The sequence below is a fragment of the Sceloporus occidentalis genome, unplaced genomic scaffold (genome assembly GCF_023333645.1).
Source record: "Sceloporus occidentalis isolate IW3139 unplaced genomic scaffold, rSceOcc1.0.p SCAF_13, whole genome shotgun sequence".
Classification (NCBI taxonomy): Eukaryota; Metazoa; Chordata; class Lepidosauria; order Squamata; family Phrynosomatidae; genus Sceloporus; species Sceloporus occidentalis.
This window is the reverse complement of record NW_028316993.1, coordinates 17,169,971-17,189,063: the sequence shown is the minus strand read 5'-3', so window position 1 is coordinate 17,189,063 and position 19,093 is coordinate 17,169,971. Positions and strand designations below refer to the sequence as shown.

Below are 19,093 nucleotides of genomic sequence, written 5' to 3'. Positions count from 1 at the left end.
GTGTTTTTCAAGAGTGATCATATTAAGAGGTACACTTGGAAAGCAACATGGCAAAGCCAAAGCAAGGCATTGCTTTGCATATTATGATAGGGACTATAGGCCTCTAGCTTGTGGACAGAAATGTTGGCTGGAAGGATATGTATAGTTTTAAAACCCACTTTTACATCCCAATAATTGGCCAACATTTCATCAAAAGCCTGAGGCTCCAAGCCTTCTGTGCAGAAATAGCAAATCCCAGTCTAAATCGCCAGCAAGGGATTGAGAGGGACTTTCCGGCAGGCCGATCTTAATGAAGAAATGAAAAAGCCACAGTATCTCTTACCTGTGCCTTCTCTCTCAAAGGCCTGAAATATAGATGAAATTGAGGGCAGAGGCTGGAAAACACCCATCACTCCCTAAGGCCTTCCTTGAAATCTCTTGGGGAGGACGACATTCCTACCAGTTGGTATAATGGCTCAACCTCAAAAATTATTTTAACTAAGGATAAGTATAAAACAATTATGCAGGCTCCCTGCCCACAATTGAACACCCTTAAGGGTACCAGACAAGGAAGTGGAGACAGCTCCTGGAGAAGAGGGAGTTTCAGCAGGTGTTGCTTGTCACTTGGCAAAATAACAAAGACCAGCCGAAATTCCCTCTTCTAGATAACCATTAAAGGTACAGGAGCCATCTCCAGTTTTCACCAGATGCCTGACTACAACTCCCAACATCCCCAACAAAAGGACCTGCAGGCTGGGATGGTGAGAGTTGCCATGTGATGAAGGGCATTGGTATTGGGGGCAAAGCCTGCTCTCTTTGCATTTCTTAAAAAGAACTCTGCTATTTTTAAAAAATGTTGGAAGACCAGAGGAAATTATCTCTTAACTATTTTATGCTAAAAAGTCAAAACATACACATAGACGCAGTTGCTTTGTGTTTTTTAAATATGTTTTTGAATGGTCTTTGATTGGAGGACAAAGGAAAGGTGCTGTTAGACCCTCATTTTTTTGGGGGGGAGGATCCACTTGAGGATCCTCTGGAGGAGGATGCCTGTGTGAACATTCAGTTTCCCTCTAAACTTTTTTACCCACTGTAAGAACTGCTGCCCTCTTTCTCTCTGCCTGCCCTCCCTAAGTCTGGAGGCAGAGGGTGGTCACTGCTCCCCCTTTTTGCTGACTTGCTGCCCTGAAGCCTGTTCAAAAACTGGTTGAACCCTATTGATTTCCTGACATCATTCCCTAGTTTCCGGAAGAAGGGGCGAGCTGTGCATTTCGTCCTCCTCCCGGAAGTAGGCGGCGGGCTTTCCCTGAGAACTGGGCGACTGCTGCGTTTTGATGGGGCAGTTGGCCACCATGTGGGCAATGCTTTGGCAAAAGTGGCATTTCTTTGGTTGCGGTGGGAGCTTGCATTCTTTGGCATGATGATCCAGGCCACCACAGTTGTAGCATCTGGGAAGGAAAAAATGGGAAAAGGAGAAAAAATGAGGACAGGCAGGAAGTTATGCCTGTTTGTTTAAAAGCCATGAGACAACCCAACCATCTTACCTCTAAGAGAAAGTTAGCAATAGCGATAGCAAGTGCATTTCTATACGGCTTATCAGAGAAGTAGCACTCCCTAAGCGGTGTACAACGTGAAAGCCAATTGCCCCCAACAAGCTGGGTATTGTTTTACTGACTTACAAAAAGACAGACAGCTGAGTGGACCTTGGAGCCCTCCCCTTAGTTTGTTGTTGTTGTTGTGTGCCTTCAAGTCATGTCCTTCTTATGGCAACCCTAAGATGAACCTATCATGGGGTTTTCCTGGCAAGAGTTGTTCAGAGGTGGTTTGCCGTTGCCTTCCCTTGAGGCTTGCCCAAGGTCACCCAATGAGATCCTTTAAGTGCCAAGCAGAAATCAAGTGTTTGCACAAGACTTTGATTTTCTCCCAAACCGGGAAAACAGAAATATTAAAGAGTACATGGCATGCATATAATAAATTAAAAGTAAATATAAATACCACTAGAGGGCAAGCTTGCACTGCCATTACACTGTTAATAACCAGTTAAGATCCCAGAGCTGATGGGATGGATGGATGTGTTGAAGATGATGGGTTTATGATGGGTCTTTCTCAACTGGGGCCCAAGAGATGCGCTGGACTACATCTCTAATCCCCAATCATGCTGATGGAACCCTAGTTAAATGTATTTCATGGGCACCAGAATGAAGAAGGCTTATTTAAGACATTTGTCGACGTCCATACACAAATATCTCTCAGTAATAATAATAATATTTATTTCTGCCCCGCCTCCCCAACAAGATCAAGGTGGCTTACATCAATAAAAACCCATACAAATCAATAAAATGAATCCCACTATCCCCTCCCTCCTTAAACTAAATCAACATAATAATTACAATGTAACAATAACTATAATAAATATAGTTAAAACCATTAAAACAATCACAAACAGGAAACAGGACATCATGGGGTAGTCAATAGGATGGTCCATATCAGAGGGGCAACAAAGTCAATTATTCAGGGTAGGCTTGTCAAAAAAGATCCATCTTGACAGCCTTTTTAAAACCGTCAAGGTTGGTAATATGCCGGATCTCCTCTGGCAGGCCATTCCATAATTTGGGATAAAGCACATCTTTGGATGCACCCATCCTTCCAACCTTGCCAAGGAGTCAAAGTAACAAAAGACTGCAGGTTTTTAAAAATCCCAAAGAGCCACTTCAAGTCAGAATAGACAGTATTGAATAACAGAGAAATGATTTCACTTAGTGAATTGTTCTATGCCCCCCCCAAATTTGGAAAACTCCATCTCTCTCCCCCAATTCCCTGAGCTGCTCAACCTAGTAGCACAGAAGGAGCAGGGAGGGGGAGTTTACTATGGAAAAAACCCACTCATCAGCGGCATGGCGCCATCCAGCAAACACATGTTCACAGAATGGGGGCATCGGTCCATGCTATTCAGCCCCGGGTGTTTCTGACCTCTGACCTTTCACTTTGAGTTTTTTGCCCTTTCCCTCGAAATTTGCATCTGCTGCTCATTCAAAAAAAATGTTGAAGGAAGCATCTTGGGCAAAGAAAAGACTACCAGCTCATCCCCATCCAGAGGAGTCAGGCCCAAAGAGCCACCATGCAACACAAGAGCTTATGCTCTTCCAAATTGTTCAGCGCATGGTTTTAAGCTCTGGGCAAGATGGTAGCTTTCGAGACTGCTAATATTCAATCACAGTGCAGTCAGTGGTTCACGCATAGATGCCCAGATGCCCATTCTGTGCCATGGAAGGAGGACATTTGGTGTCTGGCACTGTGCTCAAGGGACCTTCAGAGAAGGCTACCATCTCAGGGGCATGTTTCTCATGATAAAGATCCCAGGTTAAATTTCTTTATTTAAATCAGGAGTGGGCAATGTGTGTAAAGAACAGGGCGGTTTGGGGGAGTGCAGGAGTCTTTTGGGGAGCCCAGGAGTCAATATTTTTTCTCAAATTGTCTCTAGGGCTATGGAGCATTTTCACCATGTTTTTATTTTTGGTGGGGGGGCATTTCATGCCCAGCAGAACCTTTCAAAAACAGAAACAAAGAGGAAGGACATTGAGGTCACTTCCTGCTGTTAAAAAAAAACCTCTTGGGCCTATTTGGGACAAAACATTGATGGGGGGCAGGTAGCTGGATGCAGCAGGAGGGTGTGGACCACAAATGTCTCAGAGGGGAGGAGTAGTAATGGGAAAGACCTTTCTTTGCCTGAAGCTAGCCTTGGCCTAGAGTCTTCGCTAGACAGACCAGAACTTGGAAACATTCTACGCATTCCCCAACCAGCATAGGATCATTCTGACAGCTGGAATTCAAAAAAGTAACTTCTCCAAGGTTCAGTCTGAGCCGGCGGCTCTTTCCATACCACCCCATGAAGGTGTCGAGATCTTCATCACCACTTTCCTGTGGCTGCTAACTTGGCAACCTAAGAGTCTAACTTCCTTCTTTTTTATAACTTTCAAAACTTCCAGCTCTTATAGCAATGGTGAAAAAGGCTTCCTCAAGTCAGAGAAGAGGCACGGGGCGCGGTGTTATCAGTACGCTGATGACACCCAAATAGTCTTCTCTGTGTCTCCGACTGATGCAGTGACCAGGGATGGCATCTCTCCTCTAGATGCCTGTCTGGAGTCAGTAATGGGCTGGATGAGGGAAAACAGACTCAGGCTGAATCCAGAGAAAACGGAAGTACTTGTGATAGGTTCCCCAGGTCCAGGTTTGGAGGTTTGTCCACCTGTCCTTGACGGGGTCACGCTTCCCCTGAAGGACTCTGTTCGCCGTCTGGGGGTGCTCTTGGACTCGTCGCTCCACCTCACATCTCAGGTGGATGCGACGGTCAGGAGTACCTGCTATCAGCTTCGGTTGATATGCCAGCTGCGACCCTACCTGGGCCGGGGGGACCTTGAAACTGTAGTACATGCTCTGGTAACCTCTCGTTTGGATTTCTGCAACGCGCTCTACATGGGGCAACCCTTGTACCATACCCGGAAGCTTCAGTTGGTTCAGAACATGGCAGCAAGGCTGGTCACTGGATCTTCCAGGGCTAGCCACATAACACCGGTACTTGAAGATCTCCATTGGCTGCCTATTCGCTTCCGGGCGCAATACAAGGTGTTGGTTGTTACCTATAAAGCCCTAAATGGCTTGGGCCCAGGGTACTTAGAGGACCGCCTCTCTCCATATAATCTGCCCCGCACTCTCAGATCTGGGGATAAACATCTTTTAAAAGTTCCAGATGTGAGACGAGCTGTCACCACGCAAAGGGCCTTCTCAATAGCGGCCCCTAAGCTCTGGAACTTGATCCCCGACGAGCTCCGCTCGACCCCCTCCCTAGCCCAATTTAAAAAAGGGCTGAAAATGTATTTGTTCAAACAGGCTTACCCTCAATAGCCCTATTATGTTCCCCTCCCCCATTGCTAGCTTGGATGTTTGTAAATGCTATTGTGTATTGTTGTTTTTAAGCTGATATTGTAACTGTTTTTATTGCATTTTATCTGTTATTGTATTTTATTTGTTATTGGGATGATATATCCCATTATTGTATGCCGCCTTGATCCCTGGAAAGGCGGGATAGAAATAAAACTTTTATTATTTATTTATTATTTATGTATGAACGTGGCCTTACCTATCTCCTTTTGACCTGCGTTTCTGGAGGTTTTTCCCTTTCGGTCTCCTCTCGCTGCCAATGCAGAACACTCCTCCTGGGCCAGTGACTCTGATGGACTCTAGACCTTTGGAGGATTTCTTGAAAGTGAATTCAACGGCTTCTCCTTCTTTCAGGCTGCGAAAGCCTTCCATGTGGAGCTTGCTCTGGAGCCCAGAAAAGAAAAAGAGAAGAGAAGAAGTTAGCTACAGTGAAGGTTACAAAGAATGCCAACAAGGCAGAACTCTCACAGGAAGCTACAACAGCCAGCTATACACCACTCCAGCCCTGCTAGAACCAAGTTAAGGGTTACACTCCTTTTGGATCCATTTGGACCACTCTCTCTCAGCCTGATCTACCTCACAAGTAGGGCTGCCAGCTCAGGATCATCCCAGAAACCCGAGATTTCTAAACCAAAACCTGATACCTAGGGACCATTCTTGGTGATGTTATTAAGAGTTATGCATTACTCACTAACTGCAGTTGCTCACAGCTTATTGGAAGCAGGGGGATATTTGGAAATTAAAGACAGAAATCTTAATTACGGGGCTGTTCCCACATCAAGGTGAAATGAGGGGATTATTCCTTCTCACTTACCTACGGAGATGGGGCGAGGAACCTTTTATCTAGGCTACTAGCTTCTAGAGAAGCCAGCATGTAGTGGTTTGAGCACTGGACTGTGAAGATTTTCATATCAGCGCTTTACCGCAGGTAAAACGCTTAGGAAGTGCATGTGTCTGAAAGCCTGACACGCTTTCTAAACATCAGGGAATCGTCCGCTCACCTTCACAGGCCCTGAATCTTTCAGGGAGCAACAATTTCCTATGAAGAGAAGCTTTGTGTTCATAGGAAATGGCTGCTTCCCAAACAAATCAGGGACGCTGGAGGCAACTGGACAATTCCCTGATGTTTAGGAAGTGTATTAGGCTTTTAGATGCATGCGCTTCCTAAACGTTTACCAGCGTTTTACCAGCGCTTACTCCACAAGTAAGCACTGGTATGAAAATCTTCTATGACTCTAGAAACCATGGTTCAATTCCTTGCTTGGCTATGGAAACCCATGGGGTGATCTTGGGCAAGGCATATACTCTCAGCCATAGAAAATTGGATGACAGGCTTGCGTTAGGGTTGCCATGAGTCAGAAATAAAGGCACACAACAACAACATGCTTCTAGGAAGAAGGTGGATGCAAAGCAGAGTGGAGGGTAAGCACTAGCACCACACTGGGGTGACTGGGAAGGAATGAGAGAACTAAGTAACATAGATCCCTTAGAAAGTCTTGGCCAGTTGCAGCAACCGATCAAGGTAAGAAAGGTCAGAAAATTAATTGGGATTGTTTCTGCCAAATTGTGACAGGTAGAAGGTATGCATATACAGTGGACCCTTGTTATACGCTGGGGTTTGGTTCCAAGATCCCCCATGTATAACAAGATCCATGGATGCTCAAGTCCCATTAAATACAATGACAAAACAAAATGGTGTCTGTTATAAGAAATGGAAAATCAAGGTTTGATATTTGAAATGTTTACTTTTTTTGAACATTTTCAAACTGTGGATGCTTGAATCAATGTCTAAAAAAATCCGTGTATAAGAAGGGCCAACTGTAGACATAAACCCCTAAGCATGTGAATTAAAAATCTGTGCACTTCTATTGTAACAAAATTAAAATTAAAATGGAATTATAGTTTTAAAATGCCACATAACATTCTGCCAGCACCACTGGCTGGAATCAGCCTCTAAGAACCACTGAATTATGGTGCCAGTTTTCAAGACCTAATCCAGAGAAAGTGAATGGTTTCCAATTGGCAAGAGGGTCAGGCAAGACTGCATTTTGTATACGTATTTGTTTAGCATGTAGATTGAACATAGCATACATAAAGCAGGATTAGACTCAGAGGAAGGTGTAAAAATTGAAAGAAGGGATATCAACAATATAGGTTATGCAGATGACACCATATTACTACTGTGGACTGCTAAGATGACAAATAATTAGTTTTTGAGCTAATAAAGCCTGAACTCTCTCTAGATGCCAAACTGAATAAACTGAGACTAGAAAATATAATAATGCTTGGTAAGGTAGAAGGCAGTAGGAAAAGAGGAAGACTACATTCCCAATTGATAGACAAGCAAGGAATCCACAACTTTTTGTGGAAGACCTAAGCAAAACTGTTGATGATAGGGTGACTTGGAGTTTTCTCATTTATACAGTCCCCATAAGTCAAAGTTGACTTGATAGCAGTTAAAACAACGAACGTGGCTGGTACTGCCCCATCTTTCAAAGGGGAATTTACAATCTCCTGGACACAGATGGATATCCCCTTCCTATTAGATGTAATAAACCCAGAGGATCAAGGGGTAAAAGATGACCAAGCACCTTGTCTGCAGGCCTCAACAAGCCTGTAGCCCAAGGATGCAGCTCAGTTGCTGAGCACTTGCATGCAGAAGATTTCAGGTTCAATCCATTGAATCTCCAAGCAAAGGTAGGAAAGTACCCTGCTTCAAAACCTAGGGAGTGGTCATCAACCAATCACACTGGACCAAGTAAATCAGCGATCTAATTCAGTATAGGAGTGTTTTCTATGACCTTATGAACAGATAAAACCTGAGCTCCTTGAGAAATTCTAACAGCTTTCACAACAAAATCTTGCCAGAAGGAAAACCTGCAAATCAACAATGGTCACAATATGGGAGGGCTATGTTTTGCACTACAGTTCCTAGCATTCCACAGATGGCATGGCTAGTGGATTCTGGGAGCTGTAGTCCAAAATATGCTTGTCCTGTGCATACTGGATTTAGACCACTGGCTACCCAGTAACATCCAAATGCAAGGACATTTGTGTCGTCCAGAAAACAAATCCAGTCCGTATTATGGTGGTGATATTTGTTGTGGTTGTTGTTATTCTTCATCATAGTCCTCCCTCTTTTTCCCCAGTTCAGGATTCAAGGCAGCTTACTAGACAGCTTCATCGCTGATGAAGAAGCCAAAGGAGCTTTGAAAGCTAGCATCGTGTATTTTGTGCATTTTGGTTGGTCCCATAAAGGTATCACTGTTTGTGGATTTTTGAATGTTATAGTACTTTGTGATATATGGTCAACATGGTGACCCCAGAATATGTTTCAAGGAAAAACCAAAGGATACACATGCATGGGTATAGCTAGGGGGGAGGAATATGGGCATTGCCCCACCAAATAAGAATTGTCTCCATCTCAGTCCCCAAATTTCTAGCATCGTACATAGAGTGACACTGAAAATTGTTCAGGCCTAGACCTCTTGTATTTGCTGTGCTTGCATTCCCTTGGCTGCTTTGCCTGTCCCTTTTCTTTAGATGCCTAAACTGTGTTTCTAAATGCTCACCTGAAGTTTTATGTTGTTGCAATGCTAGAAATTTGCAGTGCTAGAAAATGCAGTAATTTCCATCATCCTCCCATTACACCACTGTAATACATGCAGAGGTGAACTCCCATATTGTTTGTGTGAAGAGTTAGACAGGGCAAGCAAGAAGTAGATTGCAATCTGCTCTCAAGATACTCTGCAGGGTTGGAAGCAAGCCTTTTCAACTTCCAGTTGTTTTAAAAAGTAATAAACAAGCACTCTTCCTTGTTAAATTAGACCAAAACCTGAGCAGGAATAGATGTGTGCAAGTGTGTGTGTTAAAGGATTTGCGTGTCAGCTTTCGTTCCAATTTACTCTCTAGAGGTTCAATCCAAGCGAGTCTCAGAGTAGGCCCAACTGAATCAATGGAACTTGCCCAAGTGTTGATGTCTTTAATTCCCACTGATTTGATGCATCTGCTCTAATTGGGACTCGCAATTGGATTTAGACCACTGGCATCAATACAGTACTAACTCAGTATTCTGTATTATGGTGCATTTGCAAAACAGCATGCACCCATGCGCATGCGTTCTCTCGCTCACATACACACAAGCATGCATGCATGCACACACTTCAACTAATTAAAACTCAATCAGCTTCATTGAAAGTCTCGATTGAACTGTCATACTTTTAACATCTGCAGAGGGCTCGGATCAAGTCTCCAAGGACTATTCCCTAACGCTTCTCCCCTTCGCGTTGCCCTCCATTTCTCAGCAATAAAAATGGATCAATGAGCTTTTGTTGTTCTTGTTAGTTGTCGTCCCTGGAGCACTTGGCAACACACAGCCCCCTTCCCCAGCTCCTTTTTGGGATGGCGTTCTATAGGAAAAGAGTCCCGCTCGCATTAAAATAATAAGACATTATTTTGCAAGCTTTTGACAAAATGCGTGTATGACCTTGCTGTCTTAAACCGGAGACTGAAGTCTCATTTCCTGCACAAATTCTTTAAGCAGGATCTGAAAAATTAAAAGTAACAAGTTATAGGAACTGCTGGGTTGTTGAAAGGAGGCCAGAACGAAATTATATTTCAAAATAAATGCAAGGAATGGGAACAATGCCACTTAAATATGGAAGGTTTTCTCACTATTGGTCATTTTAAAAACTATTAAGAGCATTTTAGAGGCATCTGGACAAGATTTTATTCAAATGTCATGCCAGTCTTTTAGCAATCCCAAGTTCCCTCTCACCAAAAAAGCAAAAAGTAATGGGAAACAACTCAAATTACATTTGCAAAGGGTTCTTTGAGCACTTTTGAGACTGTAAAAAATGTTGTAGCATATGCATTTGCATCTGTAAGCCCTCCAGTGAGTTGCAACAATAAATTACTTTTTAAATCATAACAAGGAAGGAGGATGAACTGTAAAAAAAAAAATAACTTCCCTAACTTGGTTAGATTTAGATAGTTACTAAACATTCTCTCTCTGAAGATGCCAGCCACAGATGCTGGCGAAACATCAGGAATAAACTCGTCTAGAACATGGCCGCCATAGCCTGAAAAACTCACAAAAAAACTACGGATGCCAGCCATGAAAGCCTTCAACTTCACAGTTACAAAACTGTTTCACAGATGGAAACAAGAACAGGTTTGAAACACGTGTACACAGATTAAATTAATATGTTTTTTCTATTACTCAAAATGGCTTAGAATAAAAATATTCTGCAATGCCGAATAAAAACAAAACAAAAAGTAACCAAGGATTACTGCCCAAGTCCTATTTGATTCTGTAGACTGGGGGTTCTAGTTTGCCTACCATATAAGGTACTGTCAGATGTTGGCATCCATGCCAGTGCGGAGTGCTGGATCCACTCCAGGTTCAAGTCCGAACTTCAAAGGAGCTATCCAAGGTGCTCATCCCAATCTGCAAAACTGGTTTGGGACATTGGCTATCACCTTTCAAGTTCTAACTAAAATCCAAAGTGGGTTCACTGTCCTGCTAACCATAGGGGTGAGATAGTTGGGATGGAGGGGTGCAATTCCCCACTACAAAAGTCTTATTGCCTGAAGTAATCGTCCCATCTAAGAACAAGGTCTGCTCCAGAACTCTTTGGCCTCATTCCCACTACCTTTTAAATCAGATCGTGAATCGGTTTGAACCAGTTTAAATGACCCTGGTTCCCACTTAATCCAAATCACTGAAGCGATTCCAAGGGGGGGCATGCTCTAGACCCATTTAACCCATGTCTTTTTGATGCTGATTTTTCCCCGCTTCTTTCTCGATAAATCAATTCTGCACAAGTGTGAACCACAAGCAGACTGGAATCGATTCAAATTTCCCCTTTGGCCAGCTGGAACCAAATCATTTTGAATCGATTCATTCGTGAATGGGAACCACAAGTGGATTATTTTGGTGGCAGAAAATGAGATCGGGGCAAGTGTAGTGCAAACCACGATTCGATCAGGGACGTAGCCAAGGGGGGGGGGGTTCTTGGGGTCCGGACCCCCCTTCCACTAGAAAAATGAATGGTATGTGCTGCTGCGCCACCACACCCAAGCCCCAATATAATGCCGGCACTTAGTCTGGACCCCCCCTTCCTAAAACCCTGGCAACGTCCCTGATTCGATGTCGAATCAATCCATCGATTCGGAACACACACCGATTTATGTGTAAGTGGGAATAGGGCCTTTAGCTTCTTTCTTAAAAGTAACTTTCTCAGCTGTGTTCACGATCAATGCTTTTGAAATAATTTTCTCATTGAAGACAAGCACCCAACCTCTGTTAAGTCACACATTTTTACTCTGTCTGTCACCAAATAGGTGATTCTTAGTTCTCTTGGCAACCGGCTTATTTAGAAAATAGAGCAAAACCTTTTATCTTATCTCCTTGAAGAAAGAGCGTTCAGCTCTATTCACAAGTGGGGTAAATCTTCAACACGTTGCAGCGCCAGAGATGGATCATCTTTGCTGGAGATTGGCATATCTGTCCATTGTTTTAGCATAGATTGAGAGACTGGTGGGGCTCAACACGCCCGCCTTTGATGTCAATCCATGGTGTTCAATGAAATGATTTTCAACTCCAACGTAATAGATTTCACCCACGGCCACAGCTGCTTTCCCATAGTGAAGCTAGGAGGAAGATTTTGATCTTTTGTGAGAAAAGACCCCTTCCCCCCAGTTCGGGACATCTATCTGTCATTCATGTATAGGATGCAGCAATGTGGGATCTAACCATAAGCAAAGCTGGAAGTCTGGACAGTAGCTACATCCTGAAGGATGGCTCCAGACATGCCTACCTAAGCCAACGGATCTGCTTATCTAAGCTCTCCAACAGAAACTTAAAATTAAACACAAGTTGCCATTGAAAAATGTGATAACCCTATCTGTTACTCTGGGGATCTATATTAGAAGTGGGCCCTGGGAGCTTCTATGTCATTGGGGTGGTGAATAGACTCCAGGCTTTAGTCCATCTTTAAAATAGCTTTCCAACATGCTAAACTTATCCTAAATTAGTATTTTGGATAGTGTGGACAGCTTTAAACTGGATTCGCTATGCCACTGACATGGAAGCACTGGAAGTGAGACTCTGTATGCAAAATGTTGCCACATGAAATTCTTTTCATCCAGGATTTCAGACAATCCATACACCCAAATATTATTATTGTTTACTACACTTGTCCCTCCACATTTGCAGCTTTCATTTTGCAGATTTGATTATTCACAGATTTTATTAATATGTTCTCTCTAGGAATACCTAGGTCCTCCAGCACAACTCTATTGTCAACGTTAACCAAAAGTCGCACTGAAGGTCTTAAGAGATTCTTAGAGAGAACCCTCCACTAGGCATTTTTGCTGCTGCAGCGCAAGTCTGTGGTCAATGTCTGGCAGATGTTGACCACAGAGTTGCACTGGAGAACCTAGAGATTCCTAAACAGGCGTTGTCTCAGGTAAAAACATAGTGCTTTTGTTATTTGTGGTTTTTCTACATTCACAAGGGTCCTGTGCCCCTACCCCAGCAAATGTGGAGGGATGAGTATACTTTACCTGCCATGGCTCAGTGCTATGGAATTCTGGGAATTGTAGTTTTGTGAGACATTTAGTCTTCTCTGTCCGAGAGCTCTAGTGCAGAATAAACTTCAGTTCCCAAAATTTCATAATATCAAACCATGGGAGTTAAAGTGGCGTCAAACTAGATAATTTCTGCAGTGCGGATGCAGCCCTTGATAGAATTTATTCATCTAATATGTGTAATTCCTCTTTTCCTGCTACCTTCCACTTTTCCAAGCATTATTGTCATGTTCTCACTATGTTCCCAAAGTACAACAGCCTCAGTGTGATCATCTTGGCTTCTAGGGAGATTTCAGGCCTGATCTGCTCTAGGGCCGATTTGTTTGACTTTCTGCCTATCCACAGTATCCTCAGCACACTTCTCCAGCAACAAATCTCAAATGAGTTGATTTTCTTTCTATCTGCTTCTTTCACTGTCCATCTCTCACATCCATACATGGCGATGGGAAATACAGTGGCTTGGACTATTCTTAGTTTAGTGTTCAACTTTATATCTTTGCACTTTAGGATCTTGTCTAGTTCTTTCATAGCTGCCCTTCCCGGTCCTAGTCTTTTGGTTTCTTGACTGCAGGCTCTGTTCTAATCAATGATTGATTCAAGGTATGGGAAATCTTTAACTTATTTCCATCTCCCTGTTATCTAGGTGGAATTTATGTAAATCCTCTGCGGTCATTATTCCAAGTCTTTGTCATTTTCTGCTAGTATTAGTTACAGAAACAACAACAACCCTCACTTCCTAAGCATTCAAAATAGAGGGAATAACAAAAAGAGAATCTGTATTAACAACTTTAGATCAGAGGTAGACAAAAAGCAGTCCACAGCACCATTTTTGAGGCCGCCAAGATCCTGGTTCACCTCTCTCAGTTGTAATTACATTTATATGACAAATATTGGTACAAATATTCCAATTTATCTGCAAAGCAAATCCAAACCAGACGACAAAAGGTCTGGAAAAATACAAGCCAACAGTGGCTTGGTGTTGCTAGACTAACAATCTTCAAGCTTCCCATCTCTACAGATTTCCTTCCACATCTGCTTGTACATTGCAAAGGATTCTGGGTCACATTTTCAACTCATGTATAACACCTTTGGGCCTCACCCATTACATCAGGGTGAGCTGAGCAAGCACCCTTATGCAGCTGCACATTTGCATGGAAAGGTTGCTAGTGAAAGGCATTACAGTGCTGGCTGTACCCCAAATCCCAAATCATTAGACAAAGACTGCATCCGCACGGCAGGAATAATCCAGTTTGTCACCACTTGCTATGGAATTCTGGGAAGTGTAGTTTTGTGAGACATTTAGTGTTTTCTGTCCGAGAGCTCTGGTGCCTCAACAAACTACAACTCCCAGGATTCCGTAACATTGAACCATGACAGTTAAAGTGATGTCATTTCAATTCCAATTTTAATTCTGTTTTACTTCCTATGGTAACTATCTTACAGATTACTGTTTAATTGTTAACTATTTTATTTTATCTGTTCATTAGTATATCCTTTAGCACATGTTGTATATCTTTTAGATATATATAAGCTGTATACAAGTAGTGCATGTTCTGGTCCTGGTGCACGCTTAGGTTATGCATATGTATTTATATTGTATGGAGATTTATTGCACCTAGTGCACTATATTTACATTTTATATATAGCTGTGTGATACTGTTTTTTATTATGTTACTAGTATTTTGAAACGGCCCTTGGGCTACTCAATAAATTGTTGTTTAAATGTACAACTCCCAGGATTCCGTAACATTGAACCATGACAGTTAAAGTGATATCAAACTGGATTAATTCTGCAGTGCAAATGCAACCAGGATGAGGCAACGGCCTCAAGGAGCAGATTTGGGGTGTCATGAAAAGACAACTAATTGTGCTTTCTTTATTTTCATTCTTCATTTGTCGGTTTTTCTTTGGCACTTGTAGGATTTTCTCACTGACAAATCAAAATATCTTGGTTTGGTTTGGCTAGTAAGCATTATGACTCATGGGAGTGCAATTTGATTCAAACCCTCTTAGGCCAGCTGACTTGTCCTGGGGGCAAACTTTCTTGCCTTTGATACTATTTCTATTTCTTGTCTATTGAATGGATATATTTTTTTAAGGTAATCACTCTCTGTAGGTTTTGACCAATACATGTTTTTACATGGATCCATTATTATTTCTCTAAGCTGCCTTCTATGCAAACTCCATAAAAGAACAATAGAAGAATTTTGTAAAGTTTCAAAGGTTCCCCAGGACACATTTGTTCATTTGGGGGGGACGGGATGGGACACATCAATAAAATTAAAATAAATCCCAAAACTGGAGCCTGGATATCTAGAGACCCAAAGAGGATGTAGAAACTTTTTTTAAGACCTAGAGCCCACATGTGAGATTTCAAAGGCCTCATTCCCACTACCATTTAAATCAAATCATGAATTGGTTTGAACCAGTTCAAATGACCCTGGGTTCCTGCTTAATCCAAATCACTAAGGGAGCCATGCGCTAGACCCATTTAATGCACATCTTTTTGATGCTGATTTTTTCTGCTTCTTTTTCGATAAATCGAATCTAAGCAAGTGTGAACCACATGCAGATTGGAATAGAGTCAAATCTCCCTTCAGCTGGCTGGAACCGAATCATTTTGAATTGATTCATTTGTGAATGGGAACCACAAGTGGATTATTATGAAGGGGAAAATGTGATCGGGGCAAATGTAGTGAGAACCATGCTCCGCTGTCAAATTGATCCATCAATTTGGATCGCACACTGATTTATCTGTAAGTGGGAATGGGGCTGAAAAGACACTTTCCAAATGGCAAAAATAGGGTCAGAAATCTAAGGAAGGTGGCGAGGAGGAGAAGAGCGCACGTTCTCATGCGTCTCTGGTAAACATGGGCAGGCGGGAGCAGATACTGTGCATATTGTCTGCTCCCAACAGCATACTTCTGTTTATTTGGAGAAGATCGGTCAACCAACACCAACCAAAGAGGGGGGAAAAAGCAATCCACTTTTCCCTCTGGGGAACAGGAGGGAGAAAAGCTCAAGGAAGGCTCCCCTCTCCCTGCTTGCTTGCCTCCCTTCCTCCCCCCACTTTGGCCCTGGGTCTTTTGAAGTGACCTGCAAAAGAAGCTGGTGGTCTTCAGAGCATCCCAAACCCTCCTTCCCCCCAGCCCTCCCCTCCTTCCCAAAACACACACATTGTTCAAATTCCTCTGTTATCAGATAGGTAATCAAACTGAAGCCCATTGAATTAGTCAAATAGCCCCCCCTCCCCATCCCACCCCTTTGCTTCTGAAAGGAAGAGGCCCAAAAGCCCCATCCCCACACACCACACACAAAGCCAGAAAATTCCCAGGCCTTCTCCAAAAACACTTCCACCCCCACCTCCTTCTTCCCCAAAAAGGAATAAAACAAAGGCAAACCCAGGAGCAGAGAGAGGCACAGAGATTCTGCATGCAATGGGGGCAAAGGGGAGGGATGCTGCTTGAGCCACCAGGACTGGGCATAGAGAACAAAGCGTTGTCCCTGTCCACGGGGATGGCCAAATTCCAAGAGTTCCTAAGATTTCGGAGGAGGAGGGATGTTTGGCCCTGCAAAAGCCCCAACTCTCCCCATCAGTTTGGCCATCTTGTTCAGCTGGCAAGCGATGGAGTTGTCAGTGTTTGGCACCATAGTTTCACCAGTCTCTGTGGCTAGTTGTCAGTGTTTAGCACCATAGATGGGGATGTGTGTGCATATTGTTTAATGTGACGTCGAAGGCTTTCACGGCCAGAACCCATAGTTTTTTATGGGTTTTTCGAGCTGTATGGCCGTGTCCTGGAAGAATTTATTCCTGACGTTTCACCAGCATATGTGGTTGGTATTTGAAGACGCCAGCCACAGATGCTGGTGAAACATCAGGAATATACTCTTCCAGAACATGGCCACAGAGTCTGAAAAACCCACAAAACACTATGAATATTGTTTGTTGTTAACCACCTTCAAGTGGATCCCAACTCGTGGCGACCCTATGGATAAGACATTTCCAAGACCTTTGTCCTCCACTGCTCTGATTAGGTCCTGTAAATTCAGACCTGTGACCTCACTAATAGAATGTATTCATCTAGCACAGTCATGGCGAACCTATGGCACGTGTGCCAGAGGTGGCACTCAGAGCCCACTCTGTGAGCACATGTGCTGTCGCCCCAGCACAGAGTTTGCTAGAGTTTGTTACTAAAAAGCCAGAGGGAGATGGCACTTTGCAATAAATAAGTGGGTTTTGGGTTGCAGTTTGGGCACTCGGCCTCTAAAAGGTTCACCATCACTGATCTAGCATGTGGTCATCCTTTCTTGCTAGTCCCCTCCATCTTTCCTAGCATTACTGTCTTTTCTAATAAGTCATGCTTTCTCATGATGAGTCCAAAGTACGACCGTGTGTGTATACACTGGAGCCACTTATCTACAGATTTTTTTATCCACAGATTCAACTATCCACAGCTCAGCTTGAATGTTGACATTTTATACTAGGAGCACCATTCCACTATGCCATTGTATTTAATGGGACTTGAGCATCCACAGATTTTTATATTCATGGGGGGGGGGGGGGGGATCCTGGAACCAAACATCAGTGGATATCAAGGACCCACTGTATGTATGTATGTGTATGTATGTATATATGTATGTATATACACACACATCATTGTATCAAGTATATCAATGAGGCTAGTTCAACTGCTATCCTATATATATGGTTACAGATTGAGTCTCCCTTATCCGGAATTTTGAAATCCTCCAAAACCAAAAACTATTTTCATGGGTGGATGACACCTTTGCTTTCTGATGGTTCAGCGTACACAAACTTTGTTTCAAGTAGAAAATTATTTAAAATATATAGAATTACCTTCAGGCTATGTGTAAAAGGTGTATATGAAACATAAATGAATGTTGTGTTTAATCTTGGGTCCCGTCTCCACGATATATCATTACGTATGTATATGCAAAGACAGGAATTCAAGTCCAAACAAATAAATGGATCCAAATTCCAAAACACTTCTAGTCCCAAGCATTTCAAATAAGGGAGACTCAACCTGTATCAGTTCAGGACCTCACTGAATCATGAAACTCACTGGGGTGATTTGAGGACAACTCCTTCCAGCCTGAGCTACATCACAGGGTCGTTGTAAAGGATAAAGCGGGGAAGATGAAAACCACATATACCACCTTTGAAACTTGAATTGAGCATTTAAAAAGACAGTTCATGCACCCAAAGAAATGGGGCAGGCAGAGTTATTAAGGGAGCACAAACCCAGCAATATGAAAGTTCTAGGCATTAATAGTTTTCAGTGTCTCGTTTTCTACAATGCTAGAAATTTGGGAAGGAAAATTTGAGGCGGCAAAATTTGTTTTTGGAAGACAATGCCCACATTTTGTCCCCTTCCAAAGCTGTACCCTTGTGAGGGTGACAAGCTTCTCAGATGAAGCCTAGTTGCTTAAAAAGTAAATATATAAAGAAAAATGTTCTCATTTGTGTTGTGATCTTAAGGGCTTTTTAAGGCTAGAAAAGCACCAGTTGGAGTCTGCTGACATGTGAAACCTTTTTTGATCTGATATAATAGTTACGTAGGCTCCTTTTTAAAATCCCAGCAGATCCCATTTAGAGAGATATAGAAAGCTGGGCAAAGAGTGGCAGACTTGATTGATATCCTTGTCTTTTTGCACGTAGGGTCAAGCATTTCTCTTTCCATTTCCTTTATCTGCAATTATACCCTGGAATTTATTTCTACCTGATGTGTTTAGGAATGGGATGTCAGTGTCTTTGTTTATTCTGGCCAGTGTTGGAAGTGCTTTCTGGCTCTGCCAGTTTGACAGGACACTAGAAAAACAACAGCCCTTTCAGAACATCGGCTAAACCTAATATCAATTCGCAGAAGGCCAGGTAGAGCCCAAGAATATAGATAAACATGTGCATATTTCCAAAATGCAAGATTTAGGAAGGCTGCATTTTCAGATAATTGTGCAGAAGCACATGCATCCTGAAAGTCTCATATTTCATTTCATTAAAACGCACACATGGGCTTCTCATCCTTAGGCTACAGAGACAGGTCTGAAACTTCATGTGTAATGTATGATGAAACTTCAGAAACCAAGGCAGGGGATTAAGTATAATTTCCAGTGATAATCACTCTTACTGTTATTTTAAAAATTATCTTATAAAGTTTTAAATTGTAGTGTTTCACAGCTTATTTAACTGTTCTTTCTGTGTGTTTTTTAATTACCACCAGGTTTTTAGGAACATGTTGTTTTAATTTATGTGTTTTAATTTCTGCATTGTATTCCATGTCAGTAAAACACAGGCTATAAATTAAATACATTTTTAAACATGTTTGCTGTTAACTGGCCTTACAGAATTATTGTGGAGACAAAGTGGGGCAAGGAGAAGTACGGAGCTATAGAACCACTTATGTAGTCTTGAGGTCTCTTGGAGCAAAGGTGGGATACCAATGAAACAATCAAACAAAACAAAATCTACCTAAAGATTTGTGGGATTCAAAGCCCTCCACACTTTCAATCTGGCACTGTTTAAAACCCAAGGAACTCCTCTGATTGCCCACATTTATTCAATTCC

The 19,093-nt window shown here is 42.5% G+C and overlaps 1 protein-coding gene across 2 annotated transcripts in view; it reads right to left on the bottom strand.

Annotated features, from left to right (window-relative positions):
• Window positions 1–1,210: 1,210 nt before the first annotated feature.
• Window positions 1,211–19,093, bottom strand: part of LOC149305099 (protein lin-28 homolog A-like) — a 40,942-nt gene continuing 23,059 nt past the window's right edge. For both annotated transcript variants that reach the window (XM_089479302.1, XM_089479303.1), the window contains exons 3-4: window positions 5,117–5,301; window positions 1,211–1,427 (exon numbers count right to left, since the gene is read on the bottom strand). In XM_089479302.1, the coding sequence (XP_089335428.1) occupies window positions 1,211–1,427; window positions 5,117–5,301 (402 nt within the window). The remainder of the gene's footprint in view (window positions 1,428–5,116; window positions 5,302–19,093) is intronic.